This window comes from Monodelphis domestica, chromosome 4 (assembly GCF_027887165.1).
Source record: "Monodelphis domestica isolate mMonDom1 chromosome 4, mMonDom1.pri, whole genome shotgun sequence".
NCBI lineage: Eukaryota > Metazoa > Chordata > Mammalia > Didelphimorphia > Didelphidae > Monodelphis > Monodelphis domestica.
The window spans coordinates 271,217,682-271,242,701 of NC_077230.1; the positions used below are offsets into that span (position 1 = coordinate 271,217,682).

A 25,020-nucleotide genomic window follows, 5' to 3' on the forward strand; every position below is an offset into this window, starting at 1 on the left:
TATATGAACAAATTAGGGAGGGCAGAGGTCAATGAATTGGGCATATAAACTAAAAAACTAGAATGTGAACAAATTAAAATCCTCAGATGAAAACTAAATTAGAGATCCTAAAAATTAAAGGAGAAATTAATAAAATCAAAAGTCAAAGAACTATTGATTTAATAAATAAGACTAGAAGCTAGTACTTTGAAAAAACAAATAAAATAGACAAAGTACTGGTCAATCTAATTAAAAAAAGGAAAGAAGAAAACCAAATTAACAGTATCAAAGATGAAAAGGGTGTCCTCACCTCTAATGAAGAGGAAATTTAGGCAATAATTAAAAACTATTATGCTCAATTATATGCCAATAAATATGGCAATCTAGGTGATATGAATATTTACAAAAATATAAATTGCCTAGATTAACAGAAGAAGAAGAAATAGAATACCTAAATAACCCCATGTCAGAAAAAGAAATTGAACAAGTCATCAAAGAATTCCCTAAGAAAAAAATCCCCAGGACCAGATGGATTCACAAATGAATTCTATCAAACATTCAAAGAACAACAAATCCCAATATAACACAAACTATTTGACAGAATAAGCAAAGAAGTAGTCCTACCAAATTCCTCTTATGACACAGATATTGTACTGATTCCAAAGCCAGGCAGGTGAAAAAGAGAAAAATAAAACTATGGACCAATCTCCGTAGTGAACATAGATGCAAAAATCTTAAATAGAATATTAGCAAAAAGACTCCAGCAAGTGATCACAAGGGTTATTCATTATGATCAGGTGGAATTTATACCAGGAATGCAAGGATGATTCAATATTAGGAAAACCATCCACATACCTGACCACATCAACAAGCAAACCAACAAAAATCACATGATTATCTCAATATATGCAGAAAAAGCCTTTGACAAAATACAATATACTCATTCCTATTGAAAATACTAGAAAGAATAGGAACAGAAGCACCTTTCCTAAAAGTAATAAACAATATATATCTAAAGCCATCAGCAAACATCTGCAATCAGGATAAATTAGAAGCCTTCCCAATAAGATCAGGAGTGAAACAATGCTGCCCATTATCACCTCTATTATTTAACATTGTACTAGAAACATTAGCAGTAGCAATTAGAGAAGAAAAAGAAATTGAAGGTACTAAAATAGGCAATGAGGAGATCAAGCTGTCACTCTTTGCAGATGATATGATGATCTACTTAAAGAATACTAGAGAATCAACTAAAAAGCTAGTAGAAATAATCAACAACTTTAGCAAAGTTGAAGGATACAAAATGAACCCACATAAGTCATCAGCATTTCTATATATTTCCAACACATCTCAGCAGTAAGAATTAGAAAGAGAAATTTCATTTAAAATTATCCTAGACAATATAAAATACTTATTAAACTATCTGCCAAGATAAACAAAGGAACTATATGAGCACAACTATAAAACACTTTCTTCACAATTAAAACTAGATCTAAATAATTGGAAAAACATTAATTGCTCATATGTATGATGAGCTAACATAATAAAAATAACAATCCTACCCAAACTAATTTACTTATTTAATGCCATACCCATCAAACTACCAAAAACATTTTTTTACTGAATTAGAAAAAATAAACCATAACAAAGTTCATTTGGAAGAACAAAAGATCAAGGATATACAGGGAAATAATGAAAAAAAAATGTGAAGGAAGGGGGCCTAGCAGTACCAGATCTCAAATTATACTATAAAGTAGTGGTCATCAAAACAATATGGTACTGGCTAAGAGACAGAAAGGAGGATCAGTGAAATAGACTTGGGGTAAGTGATCTCAGCAAGACAGTCTATGATAAAACCAAATATCCCAGCTTTTGGGACAAAAATTCAGTATTTGATAAAAACTGCTGGGAAAATTGGTAGACAGTATGAGAGAAATTAGGTTTAGATCAACATCTCACACCCTACACCAAGATAAACACAGAATGGGCAAATGACTTGAATATAAAGAAGGAAACTATAAGTAAATTAGGTGAAAACAGAATAGTATACTTGTCAGATCATTGGGAAAGGAAAGATTTCAAGACCAAGCAAGAGTTAGAAAAAAATTACAAAATGTAAAATAAGTAATTTTGATTACATTAAATTACAAAGTTTTTGTACAAACAAAACCAATGCAACCAAAATTAGAAGGGAAGCAACAAATTGGGGGAAAATCTTCATAACAAAAAGCTCTTATAAAGGTCTAATTGTTCAAATTCATAAGGACCTAAATTAATTGTACAAAAAAAATTAAGCCATTCCACAATTGATACATGGGCAAGGGACATGAATAGACAATTTTCAGATATAGGAGTCAAAATTATTAATAAGACATGAAAAAGTGTTCTAAATCTCTTATAATCAGAGAGATGCAAATCAAAACAACTCTGAGGTACCACCTCACACTTAGCAGATTGGCTAACATGACAGTTATGGAAAGTAATGAATATTGGCGGGGATGTGGCAAAGTTGGGACATTAATGCATTGCTGGTGGACTTGTGAATAGATCCAATCATTCTGGAGGGCAATTTGGAACTATACCCAAAGGGCACTAAAAGACTGTCTGCCCTTTGATCCAGCCATAGCACTACTGGGTTTGTACTCCAAAGAGATAAGGAAAAAAGACTTATACAAGAATATTCATAGCTGCTCTCTTTGTGGTAGCAAAAAATTGGAAAATGAGGGGATGCCCTCCAATTAGGGAACAGTTGAACAAATTGTGGTATATGTTGGTGATGGAATACTATTTTGCTAAAAGGAATAATAAAGTGGAGGAATTCCATGGGAACTGGAATGACCTCTAGGAAGTGATGCAGAGTGAGAGGAGCAGAGCCAGGAGAACATTGAACACAGAGATTGAAACACTGTGTTACAATCGAATGTAATGGACTTCTCCATTACTGACAGTTCAATGATCCTGAACAACCCTATCCACATTCAGAGGAAAAACTGTGAGAGTTGAAACACAGAAGAAAAAACAACTCCTTGAAAACATGGTCAAGGGGATATGGTTGGTGATATAGACTCTAAATGAAATTCCTAGTGCAAACATCAACAACCTGGAAATAGGTTTTGATCAAGGACACATGTAATACCCAGTGAAATTGCGTGTCAGCTATGGGAAGGATGAGGGGAGGGGAGGGAGGGAAATAATATGATTCTTGTAACCAAGGAATAATGTTCTAAATTGATTAATTAAATAAAATTTTCAAAAATATAAAAAGAGCACCCATATCTACTAGAAAAGAATGACATCTGTGACCCTTTCAAATATAGGCCAATTATATGTTTATATAATCTACAAAAATTAGTTATAGCCTTTACTAGGAAAAAATTCTACATTCACACAAAAATAATGTATTGGCTGTGTAACATACAGATATGACAAAAATATTAGAATTGTAAAGAACTGACCTATTATCAATTTGGCAATTATTGAATTAGCCAGATGAAAGTACCATAACAAATATACCACCTTTCTTGATTATTCCAAGGATCCTGACTAGGTTCCACATATATAGTTTATTCATGTGCTGCAAGTATAAAAAATAAACCCCAGTAGAATGCTAACATTATAATATTTGATGTAACATGGAAAATTATTTTCTACTTAAAATATTACACCAATACAATAATATCAAAGACAATTCATATAAAAAGCATCATTTTTAAAGGGGACAATTTAAATCTATTGTAGATTTACCTAGCCTTAAATGTATTTTCATTTCTATTAGACAGAATTGTATGGCTATAAAATTTGTCAAATCCAAACATTTATACAATTATTTAATGTTATGGTTTAGATTATGCTACATCGCTCCACCACAAAACAAATTGAACAGCTCCTTCGTATTGTGGAATCTTTCTCCAATAATATCAGCATATCTTTGGTATTCAACAAATGTAAAATTTTAATGTATGTCAAGAAAAGATTTATGCTGAAAGGCTTCAACTTTGAATCTGGAGAACACTTTGATCTAATGGTTAAAGGTGCTACCTACAAATATCTTGGTTTCTTCCAGGCAAGACAAATTGAGAATAAAAATATCAAAGAGAAGGTTATTGGTGAATATATTAAGAGACTTGTTGGCATTCTGGAATCAAAGCTAAATGGGAAGAACACACTTAAAGCAACTGATTTTGATGAAATACTTGTTGACATACACTTTCAGAATTGTAAAATGGAATATCAGATTTAGAAATTACTCTAAAAACCTTCAAAATATTGACCCTAAAATAGTTATGGGAAAATTAACATTCCCACAGAAAAGAAGGAAGAGGATTAACAGATATTCTTAGAATTCATGGCAAACAGTTCACAAAGTGACAAATCATCTTAAAGCAAGCCTACAGCTTTTCAATGAACAATAGTAAAAGATATTAATGAATCGAGGTCAATGAATTTTTCAAAAATAATCAAAAGAGCCTTTCCCCAAACAAATGTTATGGAATGACTAATAGCCAAGGATGGAATCATGCACATGAACTTTTACAAACTTACCTCAAAAAAAGAAGTATTGTACAAATAGTTAAGGACTTGTTTGTTAAAATAGACGTATTCATCATAACAGTTCAGGAGCAGACAATTGCCACCAGAAATTATAGAAGGGCTATTCTTAACTTACCTTGAATTAATGACGAATGAAACAGAAAGTGTAGACATTATAACACATTACTGTGGGTTGATAAAAATAGAACTTACCAAATATCTAAAAAGATGTGACAAGATGGATAGAATATATATCTATCTTCCACAGACAGACAGACAACAGACAACAGACAACAAATCATCCTATTACAACTACAGATCTCAAAATATCACAGGTAAATTAACCAGTTAATCATAATGCAAGTGAACCTCAGTCACAAACAAAACTGCTGTCACCAGTTACCCAAATATAACCTTGATTAATAAAAAACCTTTAAGAACAACATTCTTATTAGATGACACCATACTAAATATTCATAATCTCTAAAACATATGGAACAAAAAAATTTCAAAGTGAAGAGATATAGCAAATGAGAAAAAAATCATTTTGGATGAGACATATATTCCTGTTGTCTTGTCTGATTCATTAAGTTATACCAAAGATGTTTTCAGAAAATCTACATAGATTGAGAAGTTTTTTAAATCTACCTTGCAACAAACCACAAAAATTAAATATAAGGCAGTGGAAAGATAGTAACTTGTTCCAATCATTTCTATCTGAATCCCATTGAAAAAATGAGAGGAATATTAATAATTACTATAATCACCACTATAAGCACCATGGCTTTGTTGGAAGCCCAAGCCTGTGCTGTCCCCTAGGTGTAAAAGGCAGGAGCACCTTCTGCTCTGCTCTGATACTCAATCTTAATGCAGGACGGAGACGAAGAAGAGGATGAACAAGCAGATAACTACCTGTGTGTGCTGTGAAATACTGGATGCCTAGGCATAGTCTACTATGACACTGCTGACTCCAACATCTATTTCTTGCCAGACACTCCTGACTGTGAAAACCTCAAACTTCTCCAGAGTTGTGGTTGAACCCCTAGTTTCACAACCCCATGAGGTAGGAACTTTATATTAAATACCTTCTTCAAAGAGTTGTGAAAGTAATTGACAAAATGGAGTATCCAGTCAACCAGGATGAAAAAGGACATCTACATCATGCCATTGTGGGATCAACTGAGGGAATTAAGGACATTTAGTCTAGAAAAAGAGACTTGCGGCTTGGGGTGTGACTTCTGCATTCAAATATTTAAAAGATTATAACGTAGAAGACAAATTAGACTTTTTTTCTGTTTGACCCCAGAAGACTGATTCAGGAGGATAAGATGGAAGATGCAAAAAGGTAAATGTAGGGTACCATCATTAAAAGTTTCTAATCATAAAAACTGTCACAAGTGTAATTTTCAGAGCTAGGATCCAAATCCAGGTGACTCTACCTCTGAAAAATTACTTAATGAATGATTATGGGCAGCTAACAATCTCTATGAGTCTTCTTTTTGTAAAAAAAAATGGAAACAATACACTTTTCTCCCACAGAGATAAATCATGAATACAATGCTTTGTAAACTAAAAACCCTATATACCATTGAGTTATTTTATGAACTATATTTTAACTATTATTCCTAAATTTATTCCCATATATAACTAAATGAAGAGACTTTCAATTAAATGAACTTTCAGAGTTCCATTCTATTCAAGCCAAGATGAAATACACCAAGTACACCAAACATATAATATATACCATTATCAAGAGATATATTACCCATCTTATCCATATCATCAATATGTATAAACTTTTCTACTCACTGAATTCAATCATTATAAAATAGATTTGAGATTCACTGTACTGTGTATATTGGATCTGTGTACCCGATTTCCACTTAAAGTTCATTTCCATCATCTTACCTATAGAATTGCCTTCCTGGTAAACCAAGAGGATCAATGAAAGCTCTTTCCAACAGCATCAACTGATCATTCACAATTCTTACTGCAATTGGGCTATGGAGAAAAATTTAATCATATTTACCATTAAAATATTTCAAAGGAATTTACCAAAAAAAAGACAGCAAGACATAATTAGGTAAACTTAAACAGGGTGAATAATGTTTCCAATTTATCTACAATAAAGAAATATCCCATTCAATACTTTACTAGAATAGTTATCACTGTGCAATAGACATTATATTTCATTCCAATTTCACCTTGTTCATCTTAGATGTATTTAAGTTATTAGATAACATATGAAAGCTCACCCAGTAAGACAAGAATTCATAGACAAAGGATTATAAATCATAAACTATGTGCTACAGTGAGAGACTCTAAAATTAGACATGAATCTGAAGAACTATCAATTTATTTCAATTATTCTTCACATGCAGGAACCTAAACAGTCATCATTCATCCATATTACATTCTGAATCTTCAGCCTCCATCATATAAATGCTTTATCAATATACATTGACAGATTTTGTTATTTCCACAGATCAGACTCCTTCATAAAGAGGTTTGGGTCCCTGGCATTTTAAACTTACTTATTAAAATCAATATGTGCAAGTCTTCTATGAAAATCTGCAGCAGCATCTGTGAAGTTTCTCACAGCAGAAAATAAGGAATCTTTAAAAGGAAAAAGAAATAGAGGTTTTTGGAAGAGTAATGTCAGAGAAAGAGCCAATATTCTCATAAGCTCTTTATATTTCACAGGCTCACTTGCCTATCTACCTTTTCCTTCCAGATGGATCTAAAAAAAATTGTGTCCCCCCCCCCTTTTCTCACTGACAGCGCCTGCAGAACCATGGAGGTGATTGCAAATGTAGCAAGTAGGTGTTGTATGAAAATTGAAGCAGTATTAAAATTTGTTCTTGAGAGGACTGAAGCCAAGAATCTTAGAAAGCCTGTAAATGGCAGCAAAAAAATACAGCTCAGGCAGAAATGGGGACATACACCCACATAGATTATCTAAACTGTAGCATTGCTCAGACTGCATAAAGATGAAGGTAAAGCCTTTCACAATCTGCCTTCACTCTACTTACGTAGGTTTATTAATCACTGTTTCCCCTTTATTCTAGTCAAGCTACTCTACTTACTGTTGCACTTCCTTTATAGTGCCCTTTTATAGGCCTGGGCTTGTCCTCAAGCCTGAAATGCACCTTCTCCTCACTTCTACCTCTTAGAATTCTTAGGTTCTTTCAAAGCTTGGCTCCAGTATCTTTTTCTACAATGGGACCTTTCCTGAATACTTCAGCTGCTAGTGTTCCACCTCTTCTCCACCAAACTGCACTGTATTTACTTTGTATTATATACATACATACATACATATATATGTATATATATATATATACACATTTGCTTTTTCCATGGACTTTAAGCAACCTGGTACATGGTAAGTAATACATATCTGATGAATGGCTAATGATGTGCACAGAAATCTAGGATAAAACAAACTCCATTTTTGTTTGAAAAGATTATATATCAAAATCTCACCTAAATGGCAAGTTGTGGCAAAACAGGCATGCATCTAAATCTAAAGACCAATTAATGGGATTGCTCTCAATGTGGTCAAAATTAGTGAATTTTCTTCAGATTTCCAAGTATTTAAGGAAAGAGATCATGTCTTCATTAAATATACACATATATTTTCATATATATATATATACATATGTGTATGTGTACACATATGATGACCTAATTAAGACCATTCCTCATGAGTTCCTGTTTTTATTCTCGTCTCTTGAGCTCAAGATCCTTTGATTCTTTGATCCTCAACCCATTCCTTCTTCCAGCCTCTTAATGAGGCCTGGCCCTTCTTTCCAAGACCAAATCTTCAACAAGTACCTTTGATGCCATCCACTCTTATCTTCTCTAACAGATGTGTTGTCTCAATTGTCTCCTCCCTGTCAAAACCCTTCACTGGATCTCCTATTCCTTCAAGATATCTTCTTATCTATCTATCTATCTATCTATCTATCTATCTATCTATCTATCCATTCATCTATCATCTATCTATCTATCTATCTATCTATCTATCTATCTATCTATCTATCGATTCACCTACTTATCCATAATACAGATGTGTGTATACAGATACATATACACATATGCACACATATATAATCTCTCTTTCTCAGCCAAGCTCTTAGAAGAACCTGACACCTCCATTTACCCCTCTCTCACTTGCTCATCAAGTCTTGGCAATCCAGCTCCTGATCTCATCTCTTTCTCATTCTACCAAGAATTTCTTAATTGCTGTCTGATGAACTTTTCTTCATCATTCCTGGCCTCTGCTTCATTTGACACTGTTGGGCATCTCCTCCTTCTATATGTTCTTGCTTCTCTGGGTTTTTATAATATTACTCTCTCCTGGGAAATTATTTCTTGCAGGAAACATCAATGTATGCTGAGGCAGACACAGAAATGTTGTTCCAGGGAAATCAAACCACTAGCATAAGCTTCACTACCACATCCTTAGAGACAGTGGGACCCAGATCCCAAGTGTCTTCAGAATAGAATGTCTACCCTCTCTGTGCCTCCAGGCATGATTCCATCTCACTCCCAGAGTCATGAAAAGAAGAGGCCGGCTATCCCTCCCTGTAGTATCTAACTGCCACCTATGCCAAACTAGCCTAGATGAATTAGTGAGGCACCTTGAGGGAGAGATAGTAGCCAATCTGTGACAGGCAAGTCAAACTACCACTACCAAGTTTGAGCACCACCTCTCCACAACACAATGGAAATAGCCCAGGATCCCAAACCCAAGAGTCTTAGAAATATCAGTGCCCCTAAAACTACCAGTATCCACATTCAGGGAAAAAAACCCCTGTGAGGAAAGATCCCTTCTTCCTCACCTTTGTTAACTGATGACCATTTGGTGGCAATTGGCAGATTAAACCAAGAGCTGTGGAACACTCAAGACCCCTTCTCTCATAGGGCCATTGGTTCTATTTGCAGCCCAGCTCTCAGAACCATTCCCTTAGGAGGTAATACCCATGGAGATATGAATTAACAACTAATTTACTTCACAAATTTTGCAGCTAAAGCTACTACTTCCTCAAAAAAGACAGTTCTTGCCCCCAAAGTCCTTGACACTGTTAAATGGTTCATTGTAAGAAATTAGTGATTTTTTCAGTGAACATGAAATTAGAGATGATATACTGTCACCTGTTTTATTTCTGTCCTATCTCTGTACCCTAAAGACCATGAAACTTTTCTAACTGAATTGCATTTGAAATCTTCTGTCATTAGAGTGAGTTCCTTAATCAGAAATTTTGCACAAAGTGCAAAATAAATGTTTTTTCATTTATTCATTCATATTTGGTTTTCCTCCTACTTGTTTAAACACATGATTTTTATTGTTTTTTGCTGCTGTTCTATCATTTATAAAATTCCCCTAGAAGTAGATTCATCCAAAGATTTTGTCCTTGGCTCTCTTCACTCTAAATATTTTCTTGGTGACCTCAGCAGTTTTCATGGGTTTAAAGTGACTCACAGATCCATATATCCTATCCAAGGCTCTCTGGTGAACTCCAGTCCCATCTATATGGTGATACAAAAAATATCTATTAGACAACTCAAACTAGATGTTGCCAAGACATCTCAAACTCAATATGTCCATAAAAGAACTTATCTCCCCTCAAAAGCTGCTGTATCAAACTTCTCTATTTCTGTTGAGGACAGCATCATTTTTCTATTCTTCTAGGTTTATAAATTTTGTGCTATATTCTGCTCCTCATTTTTCATTTCCCCTCATATCTGATCCTTTGCCAAATATTCCTATTTCTTACTTCCCAATATCTTTTACATCTGACTCCTCTCTAACAGCCACCACTTTAGTTCAAATTCTCATCACATCACTCCTGGATTTTTTTCAGTGGTCTTCTGATTGGTCTCTCTGACATCTCTTTCAATTATAATCCATTCTCCACACAGCTACCCAAATGATTCTCCTTAAATATAGATTTAAGCATGTCACTCATCTACTCAATAAATTTCAGTGCTAGCACTTCCTTTATTGTCTCTAGGATAAAAATATAAACTCCTTTGTCTGGATTTTTTAGGGCCTTCACAATCTGAACCCAAGTTATCTTTCCAATCTTTTTTATTGCTGTTCCTACATTTACAATCCAGCCAAACTGGCTTTCTTTCTATTTCTCACATTTGGCACTCCATTCCCCTTCTCCATGTTTTTGTACTATTCATGTCTCTGGCCTACTTCAAGGCAAAGATTCAAGAACCACTTTCACACCAAGTATTCCTTAAGCCAGTTCCTCAGCCACCAGGGCTCCCTTTCCTCATCTGGCATGAATTTGTATTTATTCTCCATGTTTCTAGGATATGTACATGTTCTCTCCCCTAAAAGAATGTAAGCTCCTTGAATTGTTTTATTTTTTGTTTGTTTTTTCCTCTGTTCCCTAGTAGGGTACCTCACTTCAGTGGGCCCTTAAATAAGAGCTTATTGATTGCTGATGAATGGATATATAGCATTCAGCTACTACCAAATGAAAATGGTTGTAATGACCTGACTCTAATATATTATATATGTGGGTGCTTACACATGCACACAAATTATGTGTATATACATATGTACATATGCACACAATGCATACATGTACATATGTATATATGTGTGTATCTCTATTTGACATTAGAGAGGTAGGACAAAACATACATACATTATTTTGCTTTATGAAAACTCCTCAGGCAAAATTAAACTTGAATCAGTATAGAAATTTGGCAAAAGGCATCCCATCTCACTTTATCATCTTGTCTCCGATTTATTCCTTTGTATAACTATCAGCCATAAGTCATTTGTAGCTTTAATGTTCAATAACAACACTATTGAAATGTTGACTATATATAACCAAATCTATGAAAATAACAAACAATTGTCAGGCAGCATTAAGTCTTACAGTTCCTGAAGACTCAATGGGGATGGAAACCAACTTCTAAAAACTAAAAGTTACCTGGGTAACTTAGTATCTCTAAACTTGTTTCCTCATCTGCAAATGTGGATAATCAGATTCCCTATTCCACATGGTCACTGTGATATTAAAATGAGACTATTAATGTGAAGCACTTTGCAAAATATAAAGAATTATAGATATGTAAGATATTATTATTGATATGATTCAAAAACATCTTCAAACATTATAGAAATATTAGGTACCCATAACTCATGCCAGCAGTATAAGTTTCTAGTCCTTTTCCCTCCATAGACCTACACAGAAGAATTTTTCTTGAAACAGTGATTTTGAAATCATTTTACCTTATGTGAGTCAGAAAGCAGAATTTTTATTCATCTCACATTTAAGTTCATTAATTTTTGACTATAGCATGTCTGATTTCTTAACAGTAGTAGTCACCATCCATGAAAAAATCAGAATATTATACCAGTTAGAGTTGGAGAGGATCCCTAAGGGCTGAACTACTCCAATCCCATCATTCTACATGTGAGGAAATTGAGTTTCTAAAAAGGGGAAAGAGCCTGCCCAAGGTCACACAAGTAGAATGAAATTGCTGGGATTCAAAATTAAGTTTCTGATTCTTAATCCAATGCTTTCCCACCATACCACACAGCTGGTACCCAGTAAAGTGGAGGACTCAGGAATCTATCTGGATACCTCTTTGCATATTAAGTGGGCACTCTACCATCTAAACATATTCTCCATATGGCAAGGCTGCTATAAAAAGCCAAGATCTTCCAAAAACTATAGTTAGTATTTTTATATGGAATTAAAAATAGTCATGAAAGAATTAAGTCAATTTTCATGTATTTTTAAAAGAATATGAACTCACAGTTTAGGGCATAAAATAATCATCCTTTGCCTTAGGTTAAGTTTGCTTTCAATAAATATGGAATATAATAGCAGTAATATTTTTGTAGCATTTTGAAGCTACTAATAACCTTTTCATACCAATATCTTATGACTGAAAACTCTGGAAGCCTGAGAGCAGTGATTACAGCTATTGTAAGTGTAATTCAGTATTAATTCCTCACAAGGGCAATGATATACAAAAGACATTTACCTGCCTGATATTTTCAACACTCATTCACCCTTGGAATAAGAAGCATACTACATATATAGTTTATTTATCACTTCCTGGAGATGAACCCATTGGGTTATGGAAAAATAATTCATATTGAATTTTACCATATTCTCTCTCTCTCACATCCCCCCAGATTAAAATTCGACAAAGATGATAGTCAGATATTTTGGATAGGTGAGCAAATTTTAACTCTTTATTGGTATTTGTTAGGTGTCCTTATAATTGCTGCCTCTTGAGATAATGAGAATTCAACCTGGAATCTGATTCTTTGGTAGACATTTCTTGATCAAATTTATTTTTATGAATCAGTTCAACTTAATATTAAAATAAATAACTGAATAATGATAAATATTGTGAAAATTACTATCAAGTTATTATGAAAGGAGATAACTTCTTAATACTCTGCATGTTATAAATACCTGCTCAACTACTACTTACCAAATGATACTTTATGGTCTTTCAGTTGTTGGTCATGTTTCCTGGATAAATTATAGATACTGGTAGCATAGTTTTCTAAAGCTTTTGCATAGTCTTGAATATTGAAAGGAATGATTCTGGAATCTGCAAGTTCATATACTAGTCCTCCTCGTAATTGGGCTACAGCAAGTTGTTTCTTAAAGGTAGGGTCATAAAACTGGTTTACCAGCTCAAAAGTCTCATAAATAGTGTGATAAACAGGATAGCTACTGAATTTGTCTGTTTTCTAGGGTTGAGGAAAAAAAGAGCATAGACATATGTTAAACATTTTAAGTTAAAACAAAATTAAGCAATTGTGAAAAATTATACCCATATGTCATTATAGCTTCCTTCACAATGAAGCAACAACATTAAATAATTGAGGTAAGCAAAACAAAACCAAAAAATAAACACTCTCTTAACAGTTGGTCCAAAAGTAGAATGGGTAATGGGTTGGTGGTGGGTTTCCTTTCCTTAGAGAAGTTCAAGAAAACACTGGAAAATATCTGATAGGAATCTTACTCAGACAATTGGTTGGAGTAAATGCTTACTTTATGTCACAACCAACTCTGAAATTTCAGGATTCCATATATATATATATTTGCATTCTTACATATGCTTTTATTTATTCACTTTATATTGATGCTAGACATATTAATAAATTTGTCTATCTCTTCTATTGGAATATAACTTCTCTGTAATTTGAGATTATTTTAACTTTTGTACTTACATTTCCAGTTCCAGGTTCATAACAGGCACTTAATAAATATTTGATAATTAATTCTATGAAATATTAATAGTCTAAAACCCCTTGAAGAATGTTTTGGTCCTTATTTTATAGGTTTCATAGGTTGCAAAAATTCTTCTTCCTCAAAATTTTTTGATGCCTATTTGGTTTCATAAAACAAGCTTTAATTTAATACAATATGATTAATATTTTTCAAATGCTTTCCTCACCATAAACCATCTCAGATAGGCATTGAAAATGTGATTATTTTCATTTTATGGCCAAAGAAACCAAAACTCAGTGAAGGTAGATGACTTGCCAAATTCCATGATTTGAACCAAAGACTAATCTTGACTTATTTATATCAGATTGCTTCCTATTCCCTCAAATATTGATTTAAGAATCTAGTTGGAATCTTCTATAAATTTCCAAATGTATCCTATATTCCCCACTGTAATGAACATTGTTTAGCTTAAATGCACATGCATATTATACATTCCTGGGACATATCCAGCAACTTAGATGCCATTCAGTCATTTAATTACCATATTTGCAACTAATCAGTTGAAGATAAAGAATCGGAATCAGAATATATTAAAAAAGAGAAGCCTGTTCCATTTCTCTTTGCAGCCCAATGGCAATAAGAGGAGCCCTAGAAGGGCTGTGTATGTTCTCTTATGTTTTAATTGTGTATGTTCTCTTACTCGACATTTCATTGAAGAAAAGCAAGGCTAGAGGTATTGAAACCGGAAACTTTTATCCTTTTTTAAGTTCTATGCTTTTTAAAAAGAGTCTGAAATTTTCAGCTATTGATTGACAAGCTATATATTATAAAAGTACAAAAATGAGATGGCTTGATATGCTAGTGCATTAGGCATTTGGAGGATGCCCAGAATACTTCAAATTGAGACAGCCAGGTGGAAGATACCAGGCATCTATTTCTAGGAAAAGATATTGCTTAATGGCCTACTAGATGCCTTAGAGTACCCTTTTCATTGGCTGCATATCTGTAATTGGCTATGTTTTTAAATCTACCTGAATGAGGCAGATCTCTTTGGGTTTTTTTGGGGGGATGTTGAGTGACATCCATGGGTATAGGACTTATTCACTAACAGCAGGGGCAACATGGAGAAAAGCTGAGTGTGGAAGGGAAAGAGGGGCATCTTCTCCTTAGGTCCTATGGCCCTGAAAAAATGGGCTTGAGGTTTAGATCTTGTTTTGTTTGTCCTTTTCAGTTCTAATGGCAGGAAGTAGAGTCCCTGGACATAGGAGCTCAAGCCACTAGAGTCCTGGAGCCCAGGAGGCCAGGATTCCAACTTGCTTATTGCTGCTTGCCCAACAGGGAAGCTGTGAGAAGCCTGGACACCAAGACACAAGGTGAAGGTGGGGAGAAGGGGTGAAGGGGTTAGCTTCAGACTTAGAACTTGGTGGGACTTATACTATGTATGCACTGAAATATAAACTGTTAACTATTAACTCTTCCATATCCATAGACTGAGGTGGAACAGGTAGAATTTTGTCCCCAAAGCTGAGGGGAAATGTTTGTGTGTTTGTCTGGGTTCTAGCTTTGAAGTAAATATTTCTTTCTAAAAGTTAAACTGACTATTAAGTTTGGATTTCCTAAAGTTTTGGGAAAAGGAGTCCAATACAAAGGCAGAGACAAAAGACATCTCCAATTTTCTAAGAGTCCTGGCAAACCCTAGTGGGAGAGAATGAAAGGTAACTCACTGGCCCTTAGATAGTAAGGGTCAAAAAAACACGAATACTTTAGAAGGAAATTTCCTTAAGAAGAGATTTGGACTTTTAGTGGATTACATGTATAAATTAAGTCAATATGTCTATGTGTATACCTATTTATTTGTGTGTGCATCTATATTGGTTGAGTAATTACATGCCTACATATATATGCATGTGTATATGTCTACATTGATAAACATATATATATACATGTACATTACTGTTATATGTTATTATCTAGATGTTATTCACATATTTGTATAAGAAGAAGAGTAAAATGGCTTACTTTGTTCTTAGTATAACGAGCTCTACCTGAGGCAATTCCCAGTCTCTGAAAATAAGCTTCAAAATCACTTCCAGATCCTAGTTTATTTATTCTATACACAGAAAAAAATCAATATGAATTAGAGTCATCTTCCCACAGTAACTCATAGCCTAAGTCTGCCAAAACTTTAATCCTGACTGAAAATGGAAGATCCTATTCTGAGAGCATTTAATTAATTTTTAGATGAAAATAGCTATTTGAGTTTAATATAATCATGAAGGGTTTAACCTCTCAGTGTCAGGCAACTGTTCAAATCTATAGAGTTAAGAGACAAGTTGCCAATCTACATCAATGGTAGGAGCTGTGCTGTGAGTTTCTTTTGCTGATGAAATCACAGAACTAGACAAAATCCACAATCCACAAGTAAATTTTGTTTTCCTTAAAAATTGTAAAGAATTACAGTCTTGAGAAAATCAAATGCATTTCATTTTCATTTTAGAAATAAATCCAATATTTGTGAGTTGCTTTTTACTTTATTAAGAAAAAGTTCATTTTAGTCACACAAATCAAAACTGCCAGAAAACCCAATTAAAGAAGAGAAAATGAAACTGAATGTTCTCACATAGCTCTTGCGAATTTAGGAATCTCTAGTACTATGTGTTGGTCCTAGAAGTGAACACATTTTAGAGAAAAATGACATAAAATGAATATAGGGAAATCAATATAGGGAAAAAAGGGGGATGGAGTTTGACTTCATTTCTAAAAAAAATAGCATGATATATTTCCAGATTGTAGTGAAAAAAGTATATAGAGTGAATGAGCCATCATTTAATTTTTGTGTTATTACTGCATGTCAGAATACAAATTACTAAAGAATATGAAATCACCCTAAAATTGTGAAAACAGGAGAAATGGAAAACCTGATTCAGGTTTTGCTGTATACCCATTGTCCTATTCAAAGATTTAGAATTGAAGTCTAGGGTGGAAATAGTTAGGGGAAGTTAGTATTTGAGGTTTGTTTGTTTTTAGTTTAACTAATGAATTTTGTTTTTACATTATAAACATTTACAGATTATCCCCACTTAGTGAGAGATATCTTAAAACAATGTAAAATGGATAAAAAACTAATAATATAGTGTTCTCATTTGAAAGGGAACCAACATTACACATCTCTGGAGCCTCTCACCCCAGTGAATAAAAAAAAAGAAAATGAAATGTATATTCTATCTCTCCTAATTCCCATCCCAATAAAAAAGAAAAGAACTTCTTGGAAGTTACATTTTTAGACAGTCAAAGAACAATGGAAATCCAATGTTTATTTTTTAGTACATACAAAGCTATCATATGTTTTAAACAAAAAATTTACCTAGGAATGTTTTTATCTTTCGGTGAAGGGTCCTTTTGTAACCAGCTTTCATAAAGAGATCTGCTTTCAAAACCCTCATCAGGGCTGTCAATCTGTGAAGGCAAAATATATATTGGAAAATCAGAAGCAAAAGAGCCATCATTTGTGGTGCTACATGTTATGTGTATGAGTGTATTGTGCACTCATGTTTCTATATCATCATTATACATACAAATGGACAGCTAGGTGGTACAGTAGATAGAGTATTAGTCCATAAGTCAGGAAGAATCATCTTCCTGAATTCAAATCTGGTCTCAGACACTTTCTAGCTGTGTAACCCTGGGTAAATCACTGAACCCTATTTGTCTCAGTTTCCTCATCTGTAAAATGGGCTGGGAAAGGAAAAGGAAAATCACTTCAGTATCTTCACCAAGAAAACCCCAAGTGGAGTCACAAAGTTAGACATGACTGAAAAAATGTCTAAACAACAATACGTACATATATACATGTTAATTAATACTTTGAAAAGTTATTAAGAATTGGCATTTAATAGATTATATTATTCCATAACTCTTTATATGAATGCATCTCTATGGTTGCATGTATTTCAGCTTAATATTCTAAGTTATGGCTCATTAGTAAGATAAGTGCTGGTTTGTTTTATAAATAGGCAAAAATTTGTCCCCTAGATCAGTGATGACAAACCTATGGCAGGGGTGCCAAAGATGACACGTAGAGTGTTCTCTGTGGGCACTCAGCTGCCTTCCCCCCAGCCATAGTTCATTACTAGAAAGGCAGAGGGACTCAGGCAGGGCTGCTTTCTTCCCCCTCTCCACCAAGCCTGATGACATTTTTTCACATCACTTTCCCCCTGCCTTAGCATTCCAATGGGAGCTCCCAGTGGACAGCTCACAGGTAGTCTCAGAGCTTTGTGCTTTGGCCACTCCCTTCCCCCACTCTATACTTGCTGAAGACATTCCTCACTTCACCCACCCCTCTTCCTCAGCAGCCCAATGGAAGCAGTTTCTCCCTTCCATATGGGGTAAAGGGGAAGCAGGGCTTATCCTGCAATTAGGGGGGAGGGGAAGGGGACATGGTGGCAGGGCAGGCACACCACTTGTTCTGAGGGATGGGGCTCAGTACTCCATGTCTAAAAGGTTCACACTCACTGTCCTAGGTGGTGACTTTTACCATATTTTTGTTAAAGATGGAACTATCTATTTTTTTAAAAAAAACATTGTTTAAATGATTTTCTAAATTCTGAAAAAAATTTACAGTTTGTCTTTTTTAATCTAGAAACTTTGGGTAAAATTCACAGTTTAGTAATTTTTGCTTAAAAGATGTGGGGAAGTCCTAAGGACGCTAGATATGATTCATGTTCTAGAAGGGTTATTTGGCAACTTTCATTCACAGCCTAAGTCCACCAAGACACTATTACTGATTAGAGATGAAGGATTCATTTTCTGAAAGAATTTAATTTTTAGATGAAAGCTTAACTGAGTTTATATAATCACAAGAAGTTTAATCTTTCGGTCTCAGGGTACCTTCTAAGTGTACAAGTTAAAGAGAAATTGAGAATCTATCAAAGTTAAGAGTTGTTGTGCTGGGAGTTTCTTTTACTGAGGAAATCACAGAACTGGACAAAAACCATAATCCAGATTCTCAGGAACATATTCTGAAGTAAACTAAACCTATTCATTTGTTCTTTTGCTGGAGAGAAAAAGGAAAAATGTTTGGACCTCTGGGTACAGGAATTGTTTATAAAAATGTTTATAAAATTTTATTGATGGTATCTTTTATGAAATTCTTTTGGTTTTATCAAGGAACTTAATTCTGATCCTGATTGACCAGGCTATTTCTGTTCTGACGTTCCCTTTTTAACTCATATTAAGTCCAAATATGTCTCTGAAATTAGCCAAATTTCACTTTTAAACACACCACTTTAGGTTTTTAAGGGTCTTTAGAGATCATTTGACAAAATGCTCTGAATTTATAGGGAAGGATCTTGGGCTCAAGGAAATTAAATGACTTGCCTAATTACTGAGTGACAGGTAGGACAAAAAGTAGGTCTAACTCCTAGGTCCACTCTTTCTAGTACATCACACTTGAAAACACACTGTCAGCAATGAGTGGATCACTATTTTTACATATGGAGCTGGATGTAAGGGGACAGAAAGACACATAATTAGTGACAGAAAAAATAGCATGTAAAATATGTGAAACACAGGAATGGAGATGTGAGGGAATGAGAGAGGGGAAGGATTTGGCTTAAACAAAGGTTAATAATCATTTTTTCCATGTAAAATAAAATGTTATTTTAAGAATATTTTTAAAGTACATGAAACAACAATGTAATGATACGAGTCAAAGGTTCAAAAGTTCATGTCCCGATTATCTATTCATCCTTAAATGTGTAACTTTGCTTCTTGAGCCTCAGCTTTCTTGGCAGTAAATGAAGCAGTTAGACTAAATAATCTCCAAGGTCTCCCTGACTTTTATTTTCAGTGAATCGATGAGTATAATTTAGGGGAATTAGAGACCTCTGAGTTACATTATTTTTTCTTACTTTTCTTTCTACCTTTTCACTTTAGTAGGAAACTAATGTTTGATTTAAATATTTTAAATAAGGTATTCAGACTTTGGCGGGGAGGGTAGTTTTTTTGTTTTTCCAATCCTTACCTATTGTCTTGATATAATTCCAAGACAGAAGAGCACTCAGAGCTAAGCAATCAGAGTTAAGGGACTTGTCCAGGGTCACACAGCTAGGAAGTATCTGAGACTATATTTGAACCAGATCCTCTTCACTTCTTCATCAGAAGCCTGGACTTCTATCCATTGTGCTACCTAACTGTCCCTCCGTCTTTAGTTTTTAAATCTATCAACTAGAGATGATAGATTTAGAGATGGAAAGGGCCTTCCAAGTCATCTAGTCCAACATCATCTTCAGATGAAGAATCATCTTCAGAAGCCAAAAATGAATGTCCAAGATGACACAGACAGTAAGTACCAGAGCCAAATATTCAAACCTAAAGACTTTCACTCCAAATCCAAAGTTCCTTCAGCTCGGTCTGCTAGGACAACACTCCCTACTTTATTCATTTAATGAAACCTATTTTGTTTAGTCATATATAAATATCTATCCTCTTTACCGCCTTAAGTGTACACTCAGAAAGTCAGAAAGAAAATTGCCTTCATGGTGGCAAAATTTTTGAAGGCAAAAAAACTAAGTGAATAAGCACAAGTATAATGGGGAGAAAGATTGGTTAATATAGTAGATAGCAGATTCTAAACTACTGTGTCTTTGGTAAGCCCCCAAATCTTAGTTTCCTTGTGTGCAAAATGGAGAGAAGAAAAGTTCGCTACTGTTGACTAACAACTGTGAGTTACCTAGTTATTCTCTTCAATACAGTAATTCCAGAGATTCATCATGAAAAATGCCATTTGCCTTTAGAGAAAGAACTGATGAAGTCTGAATTACAAACCAAAATATGCTACATTTCACTTTCTTTTCCTTTTATCCTTTTTATGCTTCTTTGAGATCTCTTCTATAAAATGACCATATGAAAAATATTTAATATGATTATCCACATAAAATCTATATTAGATTGGTTATGAGGGGGAGAGGTAAGACGGAGTGAGGGAGGAAGGTTTGGAAGGTAGGAGAGAAATAGGAACTCAAAATTTGATTTTAAATGAATGTCAAAAATATTTTTACATGTAACTGGGGGGAAATAAAATATTATTTTTAAAGGCTCTCTTATCTATTTCAAAAGGGTGTTGTAAATTCCAAATAAGCATGTTTTGAATGTGTCTGAATTGCCCCATGATTTCTCAATGTTCAGAACCTACAGAATCCTGCTCATAAGACTCTCTTTGCACTATATCTCTCAGAAGCCTGTGAACTACATACAAAGTATAGCTTTGAAAATAATAAAAACTTCAGCAAATTCAAGGTCTTTGGTAGCACAAAAATTCACAAAGCACAATTGTTTTAGCAGTTCATTCAGTTTATAAAGTTACTTTGGAAAATACAAGATTCTTCATTACGGCCACAAACAAAGAAATAAAAGAAACATGAAATTCCATCATCTGCCCTGCCCTCCTGTGCCCAAGGGGGAAAATGATATCCAAAAACATCCAGAAAAAGGCAAAGAAATTGGCAACTAGGAACAAAGAGTACGGGGAAGAAGTAACCTAGGTCAGTGATGGCAAACCTTTTACAGATGGTGTGCTGTGCCCTGGCCCCTGCCCTGCCCCCTGAGACCATATGCTGTGCCCTGCTCCACCAGACCAAATGCTGCATGTGCCTTGCCCCACCTTTACCCCATACAAGGGAGGAAGAAAGTGCTCCCATTGGGCTGCTAAGCAGAGGAATGGGTGAAGTGAGGAATGTCTTCAGCATGTGTAGAGGGAAGCAAGTCCACCTAAGGCCCTCTGCTTTTCTAGTAATGAACTTTGGCTGAGTGCAGTGTGTGTGCCTACAGAGAGCCTGTGTGCCCCCTATGACACCCATGGCATAGGTTTGCCATCAATGATTGAGGTGATTACAAATAGGTTCTAGATTGAACCAGCTGACTCAGAGTTCTTAAGAGCATGACATTTTAACATGTGTTGGAAGAAATTTCAGATCACCTAGTCCAACTTTAATTTATACATTAGGTAATTGGGAATCTAAGGGTCTAAAAGATAAAGTTACTTGCCCCAAAGTCACATAAGTATTTGAAACAGGGTTGGATTTTAATTTGCATTTTTGTAACTTCAAATTACATGTCTGTTCTTCCACTGTGATTTCTCTCACATTGACAACAATCTCTGTGCTCCAAGTAGAAGAATGAAGGATACAAAATAATTTAAGTTCATCACACCTTTGTAAAGTATCTGTTAAAGTAAACTTTCTCATTTACCAAGGAACACACTTATATGTTAACCATTAAAACGAATACACAGTTTCAGTGGTAGTCTTGGCAGGCTGGTGAAATTGAAAACCTTTTCAGGTGAAAACCTCACAGATACTTTTTAAGCCTGAGAGCAAACCTATGGGAAAATTGACTTTCAGATAAAGATGATAGTACAGAAATGAATTTCAGAGAATTGAAATAATATTTTTATTTTCCTTATCAAGAAAATACATAATAGGAGCAAAGATGAAGAGGAAATGTATAAAATGATAAAAAAGAAACATTGATTGTAGTTTATCATAAAAAAGATATGCAATGACAGTTTCTTATAATAAAATTTTCCTGTGATAAATGAACTGAATATATACTGAGCATTCCTAACATTATTATGTAGGGCTCCTAAATACTGTTATGTTCAAAACTCTTAAACATTTTTGATAATTAGATGGACATTTGAACAAACTAGGAATAATCAGATGGGTCACAAATGGAGAGAGCTTGTACCCATGCTTATAATCAGGGGAGGTCTCTCTTTCATCTGCTCTCGTTAGGGCATATCCTCTTTCAGGGGCTACATTCTGAGGCTACTCTGAGCCCCTTCTTTTGACATATTGACCGTGACACTTTCCAGTGTACTGGTCCTGTTAATAAACAACAAGAACAAAAACAACTCCTTAACCAAAGATTTCAGAGACTTTGTGTTAGTTCTCAACATGCTGGTTGGTGGTATTGGGGGTGAGGGGTGGGCAGGGTTTATATCAAATGAGATTAGGTAATAAGAAGTAAGGGGTGTTCACTCAAAGGAGTTTAAATGGAGAAATAACTTTCACATTCACTCTTCTATTTTTACGATGTGACTTAGAACTTAGGTAGATGTCTCTTAGATTTTCCATGAAGGAGAAACCCCATATCCCTGCTCCTCACTCTCCATCTAGCCATGGTATTTGCCTACAGATGGCAGCAAGAACATGGTATTTTCTGAGAACATGGTAAAACTGAGACTAAATTTAAAGGCCCTGACGATCTCTTCTACTCTATGTTTTCATCAGCACAAATGACTGCATTATAATCTCAAGATGGATGTTTCTGGTCTTGGCATCTACTTTATGGTCCTGAGATACCTAGCTAGGGTTACTAGGAAGTTTTGATCATTGGCATCAGAAGGTGCCTCCCATCCTATAACTGCTATGATGCTTCTTAGAGAAGATGACCACTGCCAGGAGATTACAGCTTGGTGAAATGTCAGCTTAGCAGTGCCATAAAATATTTTATGTTTCAATATTTTAAGTATCTACTACCTGGGAGAATAAAACAGGAGTTATGAGTTATGGTTCCACCTTTTAAAGTAAAGGTCTTTGTCAATAAGGGCTTGGGAGTCCTCTGTGTTTTAAGCATTCCTTTTGTGATACAGTAAATAAATAGCTCTCTTGCAGCTGAGCTAGTTTGTATACTGAATAATTTACCAAAAGGGACTCTTATTCCTTTTGGAGAGATTATAGGCATCAATCAAATCTGAACTTTGTTTAAGTACTGATCCATTAATTCTTCTTTGGGGTAGAGGCATAATAAACTATAGATAATGAGAAAAAGTTGACCCTCCTCCTTAGAGACTAGGACACACCAGGACTGAACCTACTTCACCCGAGCCAAGAACCAGGGCCTCAAATACCAGATGAACCTTCATATCTAACATCTGTAAGGACTTCCCCATATGACGTGGGAATAAATAAACCCTTGGCAGTGTCCCTTGTAAAGGATGGTGCCCCCAAAGAGTTTTAAAAATAGCACTAAATAGAATGAAGGGGGCTAAGACTGAAAAAAGGGTTCTAAGGTGAGGTAGCTCCAATTCCTCAATATCATTTATGTAAGTCTAGTCCTGTCCAGGCTGGCATTTGACTCATTGTCTCGTCTAGGTCTAGGTGACAAGGTATATACAAAGTACTTTATTGCCTTATATGTTCTCATTTTTAGGAAATTTGCACTTCCATAGGAGTATGATATTGATAAATCCTTGCTAGAAATCTAATAGATTCAGTATCATTCCTTCTCTTCCATCACACCTACACCTTAATTTATACTAAACCAAAGATAATGCTTTCTTTTACTTGAAAGGGCCAAAGCTTTTTCCTTAATCTCTTAATTATAGCAGGTAAGGATTTTGTGGCTGCCAGTTTTCTTTTACATGGAGATAAGTAAAAGGGATAAATATTAATAACAAATAAATAATGAATTATTTGCAAAGAACTTCTTAAATATGAGACAGAATTGCTTTTTTCTCTTGAATATCAACTTAAAAGAAATCAAAGTTTTAAGGGCACCCCCCTTCAAGAGACATGGAGTAGAGGAAAACCAAAGCTTCCTCTGGCTGCTTTTCAGTCTTTATAACATGATCATTATTCTTCAGTCATGGGGAAAGATTGCTCTGGAGCTTTTTAGTCCTATCGTCTACAACAGGAACTAACAAGGTCCTGGAAAAAAGGAGTAGGAAGGGTAGAAATCTAGAAATCAGATATGCCACTTAACTTTGCCCTCCTTCTTTCTTCCTATGAGATGTGTACAAGAGCCTGATCTACTCCCTCTTCCCAAAATAAAAGATGAATTTTTTAAAAAGTGGTAATTTTTCAGAAAGTCTAACTATTCTATACCCATTTTTAGAGTCTAGCATCCCAAAGGCAAGGTTCCCAACAAATCAGAAACTTATAAAAAATACTTCTGGAACAAACTGTCATCACTTTCCAAAACAATAGTAAAACTTGACAATGGGTATGTGCATTAGTAGATTTATTTCATGAAACAATATTGGTTTATATACAGCTAGAGCATATGAAATAGGTAAGATCCAAGAGTGGAACTATAAGGCCCTCCAAGGGAAAAAGTCACATGAATACAGTCACCAAAATGCTAACAAAAGAAGAGTCTAATAAAAGGCTGAATCTTGATAATGTGTTTACAGAAATAATCTTTGATTTGATATAACCCAGAGACAATTTGATATAGATTTTTACAAAGACATACTAGAAACTGTGTAATGTATGACTGT

At 34.7% G+C, this 25,020-nt stretch overlaps 1 protein-coding gene across 7 annotated transcripts in view; it reads right to left on the minus strand.

Annotated features, from left to right (window-relative positions):
* LOC100013563 (N-acetylated-alpha-linked acidic dipeptidase 2) overlaps positions 1–25,020 on the minus strand; it is a 98,048-nt gene that overhangs the window by 20,936 nt on the left and 52,092 nt on the right. For all 7 annotated transcript variants that reach the window (XM_007495044.3, XM_007495046.3, XM_007495047.3 and 4 more), the window contains 5 exons: positions 17,104–17,195; positions 15,759–15,849; positions 12,991–13,255; positions 7,044–7,125; positions 6,418–6,510 (listed from right to left, as the gene is read on the minus strand). In XM_007495044.3, the coding sequence (XP_007495106.1) occupies positions 6,418–6,510; positions 7,044–7,125; positions 12,991–13,255; positions 15,759–15,849; positions 17,104–17,195 (623 nt within the window). The remainder of the gene's footprint in view (positions 1–6,417; positions 6,511–7,043; positions 7,126–12,990; positions 13,256–15,758; positions 15,850–17,103; positions 17,196–25,020) is intronic.